Source organism: Protopterus annectens, chromosome 16.part0, assembly GCF_019279795.1.
Source record: "Protopterus annectens isolate FY-2018-M chromosome 16.part0, PAN1.0, whole genome shotgun sequence".
Classification (NCBI taxonomy): domain Eukaryota; kingdom Metazoa; phylum Chordata; order Ceratodontiformes; family Protopteridae; genus Protopterus; species Protopterus annectens.
This window is the reverse complement of record NC_056750.1, coordinates 290,728,353-290,743,800: the sequence shown is the minus strand read 5'-3', so window position 1 is coordinate 290,743,800 and position 15,448 is coordinate 290,728,353. Positions and strand designations below refer to the sequence as shown.

The 15,448-nt window shown below is 41.3% G+C and overlaps 1 protein-coding gene across 3 annotated transcripts in view; it reads left to right on the top strand.

The window, feature by feature from the left end:
• Positions 1-15,078, top strand: part of AGGF1 (angiogenic factor with G-patch and FHA domains 1) — a 1,405,627-nt gene extending 1,390,549 nt beyond the window's left edge. For all 3 annotated transcript variants that reach the window (XM_044058021.1, XM_044058022.1, XM_044058023.1), the window contains one exon: positions 14,718-15,078. In XM_044058021.1, coding sequence (XP_043913956.1) covers positions 14,718-14,915 — 198 coding nt within the window. In that variant the 3' untranslated portion in view covers positions 14,916-15,078. The remainder of the gene's footprint in view (positions 1-14,717) is intronic.
• Positions 15,079-15,448: the final 370 nt, after the last annotated feature.

Genomic DNA, 15,448 nt, shown 5'->3' with positions numbered 1-15,448 from the left:
GTTAAATATTTGTCGGGGCCAACACCCTTCATAAATTTACCTAGTTAAGGAAACTTTTACCGGATTTGACAATTTTCATCGGATTTGACTAACTTTACGGATTTGACTGTTTACTGGATTTGTCTTTCTTCCCTATAATGTCTGAGAAGGTGAAGTCTGGTTTCAAGCGTTGTCAGTGTGGCCAGAAAATGTCAGTCACTGACAACCATAGTTCCTGCGTCTATTGCCTTGGCCCTCTCCACTTACAAGAGGATTGCTCCATCTGTCACTCTTTTAGTGGGAGGGTCATGACAGATAGGCAGGAAATATGGACAGAGGTCTATTGAAACCTTCTTTCCAAGAGGCTCTGGATGCTTCTGACCAGGCATCGAAGTCCTCTAAGGAGTCGAGACGCCGAGCCTAAGTCATCAGCCCGAGCTCTTCATCAAAGGTTAGATCACCGGTTCCACAGACTTGGGCCGAGTGTTCAACTGGTATCGGTTCCTGAGCCTCGAGTCTTGGAACCGGTGATGGAGCTCCCTCCTTCGACCTTATTGAGGTCGGCTCCGTCTTCGGTTCCTTCACCCGTTCTTCCTCCAAACTTTGGATGTCGATGTGGATCGCGTGGTGCAGAAGTTATTGGAGCATTGCCCTCTCCAAACTTATTTCGTTTCCACCCAGTTGGTGTCGAAACTTGAAGGCCTCCCTGTATCTCCATCCATTCCTCCTCGAGACCGATTCAGTCTTTGGAGCGGAAGAGGCTGATCTACTGATTGTGGAGCCCTCGGGTCCAGAACCGTCCTTTCTCGGTCTGTTCCCCTCACCTCGACTCCGTCGATACCGGAGTCTCGAGCCGACGGTCTGTCCTTGGTTCGGGGCGAGTCGAACCGACGTGTCGGTTCCGACTCTCCCCTCGGGCCTCGGCGGATCGATTCGGCTCCGTCCTCGGGTCGATGCCTTCGGTGCCCGTGTCGGGATTCTTCCCATTTCTTCGAACGGGAATCTTCGATGCGGGACCCAGGAGCGTGACCTGATGAGGAAGGTGTTGTCTACCCAGACAACCACATCAGTGGAAGCAGCCTCTCCTCCCATAAAGGGCCTTTGTCTTCATCTGCACCCACGGCCACATCCAAGCGTCGGGCACCAGTGTCTCAGCCACCCCTGGAGGTGCCCCTCTTCCTCCGAGGCTTCTTCGGATGCTCCCACGAGGAAGTCCCTAGGAAGAGATTGTGTAAGAGGAGACACTTGGATTCTCCACAGGAATCCTTGACATCTGATACTGACTTAGATGAGTCAGAGGGGTCCCCTAAGTCACCTTCAGAAGATGTCTCTTTTTCGGACATATTGGAGATCCTGAAGCAGAGAGGTGACTGGCAGTCCCTTCCCCCTTCTGAGGATGAGTCAGTTCTGCTGAAGGCATTTGGTGCTCGCCCTTCCTCCTCCTGGGTCACTCCGCCCTTCGGCGAACTAATGGAACTAATTGCTCGAAGGGCGTGGGAGGCTCCTGACACAGTGGAACCTGTTCCAAGGAAACCTAACAAATACATCACAGCACCTCAGGATAAGTCCTACCTTACAAAAGGAGTTCCAGTAGACGCTATGGTGGTGGCAGCAGCCACGAAAAAGGAGATGTCGGAGTCTTCTTCGTCTGTCCATCACACATCCTTGTGACCGTCTCATTGACAGCATCATTAGCAAATACCTAAAAACTATCCCCCAAATATGCAAAGACTCTTGGTCCTTCCTGAGCTTGATCAATGACATCAACTTCGACAGCAGCCTCAACTTTTTGACCATCGATGTGGTTGATTTGTACACATCAATACCACACGAGGAGGCTGTCGAATGGATTGAACTTATGTTACGGGAATGTGGAGCATCTAATAATGATATCTACTTGGTTACAGTACTACTTGATATAGTTTTGTCTTCCAACTTTTTCATTTTTGATGGTCAACATTACCTGCAAAAGAAAGGTATAGCAATGGGTTCCCCATGTGGCAGCAGTGTTGCCAACATGTTTGTTGCCTTTTGGGAGAAGAACTTTTTGTTCAACTATCCACCATTTGTTGAGTGTTCTAAGATATACACTCGCTTCCTTGACGATGTGTTTGTGCTATTTCAAGGGAGCGAGGTCGATGTCTCAAACCTGTTAGCACATATGAACTCTACAACTGACTTCTTGAAGTTTACCCACCATTTTTCAACTTCCGTTATTGACTACCTGGATGTCCAATTGGTTAAAGACAACTATAACAATAGATTCTGCTCATCAATTTACAGGAAGGCAACTTATTGCAATTCGTTTTTACATTTTACAAGTTGCCACCCTTGGAGGCAGAAACGGTCTATTGTTAAAGGGCAATTGGTCAGGGCTGCTCGTATGTGCAGCACTGATGATGCATTCGATCAAGAATGTTCACTACTGACTGATATGTTTAAAAATCGTGGGTACCCAGATGATCTCATCTTCGATCTGATTGGTGAAGTGTTAACGAAACGAGGCGAAGGAACTTACTTACCACTGCTTTTACCTAAAGAGCAGGGCAGGTTGGTCGACAACTGTGTACAGTTACCAGGGAATTCAACTATAATTGTTGACAACAACGTTGAAGTTGGTGACACTTGCAGTAAGTCAAATTTCTCTGCAGCCTTCATTTCCCCGTTTAACTTACACTCAGGGTTCTTGTGTTCAATTATTCGCAAGAACTGGTATTTCATTATTAATGCTGGACTACATGAAAGGCTGGGTACTACTCCGACTTTCATATTTAAAAGAGGTTACAACCTCAAAGATATGTTACAGAGGAATAGCTCAGCTGACCTCATGATTAGACATAAGGGCACATACACCTGTGGATTTTGCAAATGGTGCACACACAGTAGGAACTTCTTTTGCTATGGGCAAAAGGAAGTTCACCATTAATCATAAAATCAACTGCAACACCAAATCTATCGTGTACGTGGCCTTCTGTGAATGCTGTCATGCATTCTATGTTGGTAAGACGGATCGCCGATTTAGGGACCGTATTTACCAACATTTATATGCCATCAAGAATCAGAGGAGCGATAACGCTCTCTCTAAACACATTTTGAATAACTGCGGCCACAGCTTTAAATTCATGGGTGTTGACCATGTAAAGTGTGATGTAAGAGGGGGACCGCAATCCTTACTATTAGAGACCCGTGAGTTAGAGTGGCAATTACAACTAGATGCCTTCTCTTACCCGGGTCTCAATGATAATTGTAATATAGCATCTATATTAAAATATAGAAGTTATTTAAGGTGATTGTCGGTTTATATGAGTTTTCTCATAACCCTATTATGCATGTGACAGTATGCTTAGGCATTTTTGAGTTCCACCATCTTTAACTGTCTTATGGACGGCATTGTTTACCTTTACTTAAGACATGCTATTGAAGAACAAGGACTCTACTTTTCTAGTTAAGCATTATCTGTTCATTGATTGTTGTTTCATAAGCCCCTATTGCAGATTAGTAATCATACTAGTAGTTACCCCTTACTATTTATACAACCCCCTTTTACGTAAGGGTAAAACTTGTATAACCTGAAGGTTGGTCAGGGAGTGTGTTGTTTCATAAGCCCCTATTGCAGATTAGTAATCATACTAGTAGTTACCCCTTATTATTTATACAACCCCCTTTTACGTAAGGGTAAAACTTGTATAACCTGAAGGTTGGTCAGGGAGTGTGTAACTTCACTGTTAGCGGTTTTTAATTTGTTATTTATTTACTTTTATCCAACTAGCTAGTCCGTTTTGTCCCTTTGCTATCTACTTTCACTGTACTTATCCTTGATTGCGTGATTATTGTTTATATATGGGTATACACCCACACAGTTTTTAACATGAATTAAAGGTTTTATTTTGGTGCACTTGCATTTTAAATGCTTAATTAGAGTGACATCAACAACTTGTCATCCAATGGTTTTAAATATGATGAGCCTGCGCTCTTTTTATGCTGAAGAAGCTCCTACTTTAACAGGAGCGAAAACGCTTGTTTATCTTCTATTTTAAATAAATTGCGTTACATCTACTTGAACCTTGGCTCTGTCCGGGCACTTTGTTTGTTTATTCTATAGTTTTGGTGTATTTTACATTCGTTTAGTAACAGAAACCTGGTTCAAGGCTCCCGAGAGCACCCCAGCACTACCAGGTTATACCTCATACCATGCTTTTCGGCCCCAATACTTGGACCGAACCATAAAAGGAGGGGAGTATCAATATTCATCAAAGATACCCACACCTCCAGGTTGGTGGCACAGCACGAAGCATCAGAGACTATCCATGTGCAACTAACAGTGGGTAAAACTGCCTTCTAGTTTATAGCCTGCTACAGACCACCCTCCCAAACCCAGGAACTCCACTCGGCCTTCCTGAGAACACTGGAAAATATGAAGGTCTCTCCAAACACCATTATATTGGGCGACTTCAACTACCCAAACATAGACTGGGAGCATTACTCTAGCTCCAACACCCTAGCCCAAAGGTTCCTAGAATTTATAAACTCAAATGCTATGGAACAACTTGTTACCACTCCCACAAGACGGGAAAACGTACTGGACCTGATCATCACCAACATGGGGACTCTATGCTCCAGACCAGAAGTGTATCCCTCACTGGTAAGATCAGACCATAAACTAATCTCACTGGATATTCACATCCCGACCCCACCACCAGCCCAGAAAACCACAGTGAAAAACTTCTCTAAAGCAAATTTCACACTCCTCAAAACCAAGGTGGAATCCTTCAAAGCCCCGGCCTGTGGAAAATCTGCCCAGACCGCAGAATCTTTATAAACGCATTCTTTGAACACCTTCAGGAATGCATGGATCATGCAATCCCAAACAAAACCAAGACCCAATCCTCCAAACGCAGGCGTCCTGTCTGGTGGACCCCAGCCATAAACAAACTATATAATAGAAGGAGGAAGCTACTACATGATAGAGCAAAATCCCAAAAAGGGAAGGCATCTCTGATCAGTATTAGCAAAAAACTACGGGCACTCATAAAATCGTCTAAGGCCAGCTTCGAGAGAAAAATTGCATGGGACACTAAGGATAATCTCAAGGCTTTCTTTAGTTATGTTAGAAACCTGGGTGGGAATTCCCAGATATGCTCAGAATTAGTCCAAAATGACAAAAAATGCACCGAACCCACAGACATTGCCAACATCCTAGCTGACAGGTTCAGCATAAACTTCTCCCCACCCTCCCCACCAAAAGGGCAAATATCTATCCCAGCAGAGTGCTGCCCCTGACATCTCAGATGCTCATGTAAGAGCCGCCCTCTCCAAAGCAAAAAACACAGCATCAATGGGACCAGACGGTGTCCCAGGCTGCGTCCTCCATGAACTCCAAGAAGAGCTAAACCCAAACATAAAACTAATGTTCAATCTCAGCCTTACTACAGGATATGTACCCAAAGAGTGGCGTACAGCAACAGTGGTCCCTCTCCACAAAGGTGGTGCCTCAACGGATCCTGGAAACTATCGCCCCATAAGCCTGACTAGCTTGGTCTGCAAAGCTATGGAAAGGATCATCATGGACCTTATAAATAAAGATATTGGGGACCTACAGACACTGGATCCTACCCAGTTCGGCTTTGTTAAGGGCAGATCCTGCCTCTTAAACCTGGTCGATTTCTTTGAAACAGTCACCAAGGCCATTGACGAGGGGAAGGTGGTCCACACAGCCTACCTGGACCTCGTAAAAGCCTTCGATACAGTACCCCACTCTGGCATTATAGATAAGCTCACCAGCTTAAATATAAACCCCTATGTCACTAGATGGGTTGCAAACTGGCCCAAGGACAGAACCCACATGGTTAGAATTGCTGGAGCCATGTCAGACTCCAAACCAGTTACAAGTGGCGTCCCACAAGGCTCAGTCCTGGGACCTCTCTTGTTCGGTATATATTTCTCAGAGGTACAGGCCAACACGGAAGGACTGTGGCTGACCAAGTTCGCAGATGACTGCAAACTGGGCGCCATAATCGACTCTTCAGCCGACACAAGCATCCTCCAAAAAGGCCTCATAGAAACAGACAACTGGTGCCAGAGCCTCAAGCTAAACGCCAAAAAGTGTATAGTCATCCCCTTTGGCAAAAACAAAGTGCCCACAAATTACCACATAAGTGGTAATCCATTAAGTACGGAAGAAGTAATTAGGGACCTGGGGACCCAAGTTGATAGCAATCTCTCTTTTGACAACTACGTGGCCAAAGTGGTTAGAAAAACATTTTATATAGCCCACCTAATCATGAAGGGATTCACATCTAGATCAGGGGAGGTCATCGTGCCTCTTTACTCATCCCTCATCAGGCCCATAATTGAGTACAATGCCCCTTTTGGGATGTACCTTACCAGACACCTGCAGCAACTGGAAAGACCCCAAAAGTACCTCACCAAGAGGATCAAAGGGCTCAAACAGATGCCATATGCTGCCCGGTTAAAGAAACTCCAGCTCTACTCAGTGGCATACCGCCTGCTCAGAGGCGATCTGTGCCTGACGTATAAAGCCATATCCAATCCGGAATTAATGAACATGCTGCACCTCAGAAAATCCAAATCCCATTGAGCTACGCGCTCGAGAGACTTGAACCTCAGCACTGAAATAAATAGGACATGCTGGAGGAACAGATTCATAACCCAGAGGCTCCCTTCACTCTGGAATTAAATTCCAGTCCAGGTTAGGCAGAGTCCCTCATTGACTCTCTTCAAGAGGAATCTTGATGAGTGGATGGGGCATCATAGGTTTACCCCGGGTATCACTTCTGTGTCACTGTTAGACAGAGGCACAGTATACTAACCTCAAAAAAGGGCATAGCAAAATTAATTTAAAATGGGTGGCGAAAGCCAAACACACTCTGGCTAGGCTTATAAATGCCCTAGGGCAGATAGCCTAGTATGAACCTATGAACCTATAACAAGTTAGGGTCAAAACATACTCTGTTAGGGCCTAGGCTTCTTCAGAGTTTTTTTGGAAAGGAGTAGACTGTAGAAATATTGTGTAGTCATCAGCTTGGTGGTCCACTATAACCTACTTTCACAAAGCACCACAAACTAGACTCCTTTTTCAGTTCTAGAGTAGGCTTTGCTAGGGCCAGGGGCGGCCCGTGCTATTGGACTGCCGGACTGCAGCTCCCCCAGCTGTAAAATAAAGAAAATAAAAGAAAAATAAAGAAAATAAAAGAAAAATAAATGATAAAAAAAATTTCAAAAATCACAAGACAGTCTGGAGTATGTGCAGACTGTTTCAGCAGCAGTCGTCTATGCAGTTTTAACTGCATAGACTGTCACTGGGAACAGATCGGACTCGGACTGCAACGTCGGGGATCTCGCATGGTGGATGTGCTCCAGGAGTCTTGTCGGGGATCTCACATATGTGCTCAGATGCACCAGCTATGGATATAATGGCCCAGCTATATGGATCGCAGACAGCTATGGAAAGTAAGGGGACAAAGGTTGATGGGATCTACATCGTGCTATGGAAGGTGTGTGTGTGTGTGTGTGTGTGTGTGTGTGTGTGTGTGTGTGTGTGTGTAAATGCCCCAGTTGTTATATACTGATGGCTAGAACAAACTCACGGTGGTGTGGTAGGGAATACCTCAGGCTTGAACCCTGTACCTTGTATGCAGGTGTTAAGGACCTGAATTCCCTACCCACCACCATTTGTAAAAAAATTGCAGATTTTTGCCTCATATTTGATCTGATCTGTTCCTCATAATATCTGTGGTTTCTAAATGTTGCAATTCTTGATATTTCATGGTGCAGTGGTAGCATTGTTACCTCACAGCTGCAGGTTCTCAGGTTTGATTCTTGGCTGGGGTGCCTTCTGTGTGGGGTCTGCATCTTCTCCCTGTGTTTGTGTGGGTTTGCTTTTGTGTCCTCCCATGTTACAAAGACATGTCTCCATTATTTCTTCCTGGGCCTCTGCTGAAAATTGTTTTTTTGTTCCAAGTCAGACTGTCCTGATTAACAAATGTTAAATAAAATTAACAGGCATTTGAATTTCAGACTTCAGGTTTCTGAATGTTTAATTCCTTGCATATTTAATGGTGCAGTGGTAGCATTGTTGCCTCACACCTATAGGTTTTCTTGTTTGATTCTTGGCTGGGGTGCCTTCTGTGTGGAGTCTGCATCTCATCCCTGTGTTTGTGTGGATTTGCTCTGGTGTCCTGCCATTTTACAAGGACATGTGTCTGCAGTATTTCTCCCTGGGCCTCTGCTGAAAATTGTTTTTGTTCCGTCAGAAGTAAAATTGACAGGCATTTGAATTTCAGACTTCATATTCTTCAGAAAATACATAGAACACAACCTTTTATTCTAGCAATTTTTTAAGTTTATAAGATGAATATTTGAAATTTGTCCTTATTTTTGGGACTGTATTACCCCATTACTGGCTTTGTCCAGGTTTTGTGTGCTAAGGTTGACAGCTATAGCAAGAACTGAATTCACTGAATATGTTTGAGGGCTGTATTCCCTCAATACTGGGTTTATCCAGGCGTTTTGTGCTAAGAGGTTGACAGCTATGGTGAGAACTGAATTCATTAAATGATAGCCATTTAAGTTTCAGTCTTCCGGTCTTTCACAAAGCAGCTGATTTGGCATAGTGGTATGTTGCTCTGACTGTTTTGCACAGGGACCTTGGCAGTAAAATGTATGGTGGTAACACAGCATTTTTCTTTCACAAAGCAGGAGATTTGGCATAGTGGTTTGTTGCTCTGACTTTTTCAAAGGGACATTGGTGGTAAAATGTATGGTGGTAACACTGCATTTTTCTTTCACAAAGCAGCTGATTTGGCATAGTGGTGTGTTGCTCTGACTCTTTTGCACAGGGACCTTGGCAGTAAAATTTATGGTGGTAACACAGCATTTTATTCTAGCAACTTTACAAGATTATACAAGCAATGTTTAATGTGTCCCTGGTTTTTGGGCTTTTGACTCCCCCCCCCCCCCCCCAATAAATTTGGCTTTTTCCAGATTTCTTGTGCTGCAAAGTTGAGATGCAGTTGAGTATTGAGTAGATTTTACAAGGAGCTGAGAGCTGCAGGGGAAGAGAGGTTTAGTGCTGCTTATGCTAAGTCAGCTTGCATTGTTAATAGCACAACAGGCTGTGTACTTGCTTTTGATGCAGTAGGTTGTTGGTTCTACTCCCACAAGGGATGAATGCTGCCGTACTGAAAAAGTTAAGATACTAACTATGAGCCTGTTATCGGTTTGCTATCCATTTCCTATTGCAATATTACTAGCTTATCATTTTTAATGTAATATAGGCAATTTATTGCTCAGGGCATCAGACACTTTATTTTCGATGAAACCATGAAATATAAAGGTGTTTGCTATCCGCAACCTCTTCATTAGTTACAGATTTATTTAATGTGGAATTATTTAGATGACTTTTTTTTACTTCTTCAGAGATTGTGCATATTTACTGATAATGGTGGACTGTATAATTGTGCATATTTACTGATAATGGTGGACTGTAGAATTGTGCATATTTACTGATAATGGTGGACTGTAGAAGTTTGAGTAGACTTTTTTGATGGAAATGTTCTGAACTGGGCAGTTTTGTCATTATGGGTGCATGCATTTTGTTTCATTGTTTACTGGAAAGATGTTCTGAATTGGGTAGTTCTGCCACTGGTAAAATGTATTTTCTTTGAATGTGGGTTTCAATGCTGTTTCAATGAATGTGAGTTTCAAGGGCAGAGAAGTTTTAATGCTAAGTTTGTTTAGCAGATGTCTTAGTGTTTGTGCTGTAAAATGCAAAATAAAACTTTCAAATGAAGTCCAAATCATCATAGAAGTAAATCAGTATGCACATTAGTGTTTATGGTAAATAGGGTTGCCACCTTTTCAAATGGCCAAAGTGGGACATTTTCGGGACATACATCAGATTTTACAGGCCGCCACATACCCATGGTCAGTACAAAGGATAGAACTTTACTCTTTTGCCTAAATAAAAGCTTATTCTTGTAGCAGTTTAGTTGCTTATTTTGTTTCTTGTAACATTTAGGTATTTTAGATACAGAAATACCTATTTTATGCAATTATTACATAAAATATGGGACATAATTATGTCCTACAATCTTAGCACATTTGCAATTTTTAATATTTTTTGTCACGACACAACTGCCCAAAGAGGGACTGTCCCTCGCAAAGTGGGACAGGTGGTAAACCCTAATGGTAAATGGAGTAAAATAGCCAAGTAATGGATCATTGGAATGCCTGCAGGGGGGAGGCTCCATTCGACCATGATTTTGTGAGGGGGAAGGTCGGCAAACTTAAAGACAGCCCCAGCTGAACTATACATCCCAACTGTCCAGTTTTTCAAAGAATGAATAGATTTTTGCTTTTTATTTTTGGTTTGTTCCTCATAAAATTTGTGGTTTTCTGGCAAATCATTTAGGAATTAAGTCACTAAATAATGACACACTGAGTTTCAGACTTCATAATCTTCAGAAAAATGCATGCTAAAGTAAGATCTGTTGTTCTATCAACTGTCTCAGTTTATACAAGAGCAATTTTAGTACTGTTTATATGTTCCCCCAATATATTTGGCCTTGTCCAGATTTATTGCATTAACAGGTTGAGAGGTACATGCAAATAAATTGCTTTATAGAATTAGGCATAGCCAAACCTCTCAACTGTCCCTGATTTTGGCTCAAAATGTTGCTCTTCCCCCTAATAATCCCTCCGCAAAATAGCAATTTTGGAAGAAAAAATGGAGGATTTACAATTAAGAAATAACTGTAATAATCAGAGTTATAGATTACTTTTATTTCAGAAATGCATGTAAATTCTTTTATTTTGTCAGCTGCTCAAATTAGCAGTACTAATATTAAAGTGACCTTTCTTTGACAGGTTCCCAGCTGTATTGTGTGGCTATTTTATATTTTTACATCACATTTTTGGTCCATTTTTCATAAAATTGTGTTTTTTTGGCAAATTAGTGACAAATCATTAAAGACTGAAGTTAGAAAATAATGACAGACATTTGAGTTTCAGATTTCGTACCAATCAGAAAATTCATACTAATGCAAGACCTATTCTATTATCTTTCTAAGTTTATAAGAGCAATATTTAAAAATTGTCCTTATTTTTGGGCCTTTGTCCCACTTCTTTGTATGGCTTTGTCCATTTCTTGCTCTGAGGTTGAGAGGTATGACAAATGTGTCGGGGCCATCACAGTCAGCCAGAGACATTTCAAATTGTGACATACTTGTTGCACCCCACTCCTCCATGTAGTGACTCTGGATGTGTCGAAGCAAGGCAAGGCGTAGTTATGCAGTGTAAATGTGCAGAGTATCCCCACCATCCAAGGTAGACACAAGTACTAGAGTGGCTTTTCATCTGTCCTTGATTTTTGCAGAATGGTCTGGTTTCTGTCATATTTTTTGTACTGTTGATTTATGCTTATTACTCAAAGTGCGTGTTGCTCTGTGTTTAAGTAGCAATACTTTAATGACCATCAGGTAAGCTTTGCTGAGATTGTAAGATGCAAGTAAGCTTTAATAAGCATACTGTTAAAGAATTGCCAACATTGAAAGCCTTTCTGTTGTTGCCATGTAGAGAATACTTAACTAGATAATGTATAAGCCTTGGGTATTGAAATGCATATGACAGTATTTGTAATAAAGGACAGATTACATTATTTTAAGAAGCTCATTACACTTGGAGACTTCCAGTCATCTCTGCAGGCTTTACCCATAAACTAAACAGAATGCCAATCGTGTGGTTCATAACCTTTACAGTAATCCTTTTAAGCAATGTATCTTGAGCTTATTTCTTGTTTGCTTTTCATTTTTTACTTTGATCATGTTTTCCCTATGAAACAAGTAGATAGTTGTCAGGCAGCAGGTCTTTTTTGGATAAGAAACATTTTTACAAGTGGGGGCATCAGAGATTTCTACTTTCAGCATGTTACTTAGTACTTTAATAAAGCTGAATATGAATTATAATTAGAACTGCAGTGCAAGAAGTGGTTTGAGTTGAGTGCTGCTTGTTTTTCTTATACTTGATTTTGACTGGCATTCCATTAATGTATTTAAAAAGTAATTTATTTTTTCATGCCTCACAACCATTTTGTTTCCATCTAGATATTAAGTAAGCTGTCATGCAGCCAATGCATTGAAATATTTTTATTCTTCTACACTTCATTTTGTCTTGATTAGACTCTCATAATGACAGTTTGGCACCCAGGGCAGTGAATTTAGTTAGTTTTTGTGGTTTTGAGCATAGCTCCTCCCCTTTCTAGTTAGTCACACCCCTTCTCATTGACCCCACCCATTAAGCTGTCTCCTGCAGCCCCCCTTTGATATGAAGTCACCAGCCGTCACTGGCTAGGGCCATTCTTCATGGGCTCCGGGGTCCTTATCCTTACTTCTCCCAAACTCTGTTACATTTTGGTAATTTAACAGTATAGCATAGGATACTGCAGCACATATCTAATGATTAGCATAGCAGAGTTGTGCAAATAAGCATACTATAACAGTAGATGTTTGAAAAGAGCACTGCTGCAGTAGCCGCCCCCTCCCACCATTTCTCTTATTTTTTGTATGTTTTTGTTTGCTTTAGTGAGGACACTGTTTCTTATGTACTTAACTTGGACCTGTTTCAGAACTCTAGCATCTTTTTCTTAGTTGGCATGAGAGCTCTGAAGGGCATGACACCCAGACTGTTTATTTTCTCTTTTGTCTGCTCAAGCCAGCAATGGTTTGGGCACATGGAAGGTGCCATGAAGCTTTGGAACCTGGTTGGCTGTTCTAACACATATAGCTTAGGCTACTGCAGCAGTGATAGATTCCAACATTTCTTATGGTATACATGCTTACTCAAGTGTACTTCCCATCTTGATCACCATATTCTCCTTCCATCTCCCTGCCTGTTTTTGGTGGGAACAGAGCATTCTCTCGAATTAGTTACATTATATCTTTCTGTTTCTTTTTCTTGCTGTTCCCTAGCATGGGCAAAAAGAGATCTGGAGATGCTTCCTTGGACACACAGTGTTATTGGTAAAATGAGATGGCCTTGGAAAGTTTTATATGTCAAGCTCTCCAAGTCATAACAGCCATAGTCCTGAAATTGGTAAAGGTAGAAGTCCCTGTCTAAATCTATTATTATGGTAAATGCCTAACTTTCATTTTATTTGTTGGCAGTGTCACATGGCAGGTAGGAGGAGGACTGGAAAGGGGGAGTGACATTATCCTGTCAGTGTTATTCACTGATAGATTATTATGACAAAATTCTTACTATATGTATATTTTCTTCTGTTGTGAACATAAAACTAATGTTAATTCATTTTCTGTTTTTGGTTTTGTAATAGCTGCCACATGATGCTATTGATTGAGATATGGGGATTTAGCCAAGCTAGCATAATGGTTAAGGTGTTCACCTCACAGACCCAAAGTATATACTTTGATTCTTACCATTGGTTACTGTCTGTTTATTGGCTTGGCACATGTAATAGTCTTCAGATTGATTGCCTAGCATTTTTAATTGAACTGAAGTAAAATTTTCTTCTCAGTATCTTTGTCCCCTTGGGTGTACAAGATGTGTTTGTGTACCTTTCCCACTCTGTGTGGAGGTGCCTACAACTCTCTTTCCCTTTTCCCTTAATTCATGCCCATTTTCAGGTCTTTCTTTTAGTTCTTTTTTTGGGGTTCAACTTTGTAACAATTTGAGTGCCTCAGTTCGAAGTGCGGTGCTGTCTTCTGGCAGAGTGGGTCCCTCTGTAAGCTGCTGGTCTGTGATGAGATGGATGGTTATTTATTTGTTAGTGCTCTGACACTGGAGGGAGATACATTTACTTTACCTTTTATTATGCTAGAAATTGGGATAATTCGCTGTAGTCTAGTCTACTTTTTAGGAATAGATACATACAGTGCCTGTTAGTGACTTTCTTTTACACCATGACCCCTTGATACCTGCAATGAACTTTTGTCAGTCAGTCTGGACTTCTGTCTTGAAGTTAGGTTTGCTGCTAAGATGTTCCCCAAATCTAATGCTTCCTTTTAGTGCTGATGTGAACCAGTTTCACTCAAGTAGTTTTACTGGTTAGGATTCATCCCAACCATAGGACTCATGAAGGAGGGTCCTTGGTGTTTGATAAAACAGGTACCTCCTTATTAAGTCAGTTTATCTGCGAATGGACCCTCTGTCGTGGAAAGGGGATACCATCCCTCTGTCTTCCTGTAGGAGAGCATTCCCTCTCGCTAATTTTGGCTGCTGGATTTCCCTGCAAGCTTGGCAATCATATACTTTTATGCCGTTTATTAGCAGTGTGGGTGCCGTATCTTCATTGTCAACTGTGATTTGCAAGTAGGTGCTCTCCAATAGTAAGGGACAAATTCACAGGGAATGAATAAGTTTATATAGTCAGTACATGATGTCATACCATGCATTGTCAAAACCTCAGGTCCATTCCTGAGCACGGGGCTTTAAGATGCCAAATACTTGTTAGTGGAAGGGATAAACCAATCCTTCAGACTCATCAATGAGAGTTCTCTTGATGTATATATCACTTAATAACAGTAAAAAAAAAGTTCTACATAGCAGATTCAGGATGCAGTTACAAAAGTTTTTTTTTTTTTTTTTGTAGAAAAAGCTATGTCATATTGCAGTAATATATATTTTCTGCTCATTTATCCAACAGTATGATTATTAATTTGCTATATTTGATTACTATCTTGTTTTTCATTCTTTTCACATTGCAGATCAAACTACATTTACGACCAAAGCAAGCAGGCCTGGGTGCAGGTTTATCAATGTCTGTTGAAGATATTCAGATGGATAAAAGAAAGAATAAGAATTGGGAAAAGGCAAGGGAGAGATATGCCACTGAATTCCAAAAAGATATCTCAGAGAGGAAGGATGCCTCGAAAATGTCTTTTGTTCAGGGATCCACTGAATGAAGTTAAGGTTTCTGAAAATATAAAAGACTGAAGTGCTAAATGTGTTCTAAGTAGACAGTTAAATATGATGCTCAGTAAACACATGTAAATGTTCTTGAGGTCAAATGGTTTTCCAGTACATTTTATAAATGTGAACATTATTTAATTATAGTAATATATGCAAGCCACAGACTTCTGTCATTTTTCAGTAGAAACTTTTGTATATTAATTACCAGGATGCAAGTTAATAGCACCTGGTTGTGGTTTTCAGAATTTCTTTTCAAGTGTAGCTTTTTATGGCTGCCTTCTGTTGTAAAGGAAATGTTCAATATTAGATGTTATGTGATCCTGAGCTTACTATATCCCAGGATGCACCGGCTGAGTAATTTTATTAACTAACTTTTCTGTCAGTTTTTGCTGTTTTGGTCACTGTGTGATTCCCTCCATCCAGGGCCTTCCGGACTGTCAACCTTTTAAAACTTTACAGGGTCTCAAGTAAATCTATATAGAGTTCCCTGTCATTTACAGGAAGTGTTTGTGTTAAGCTATAACTG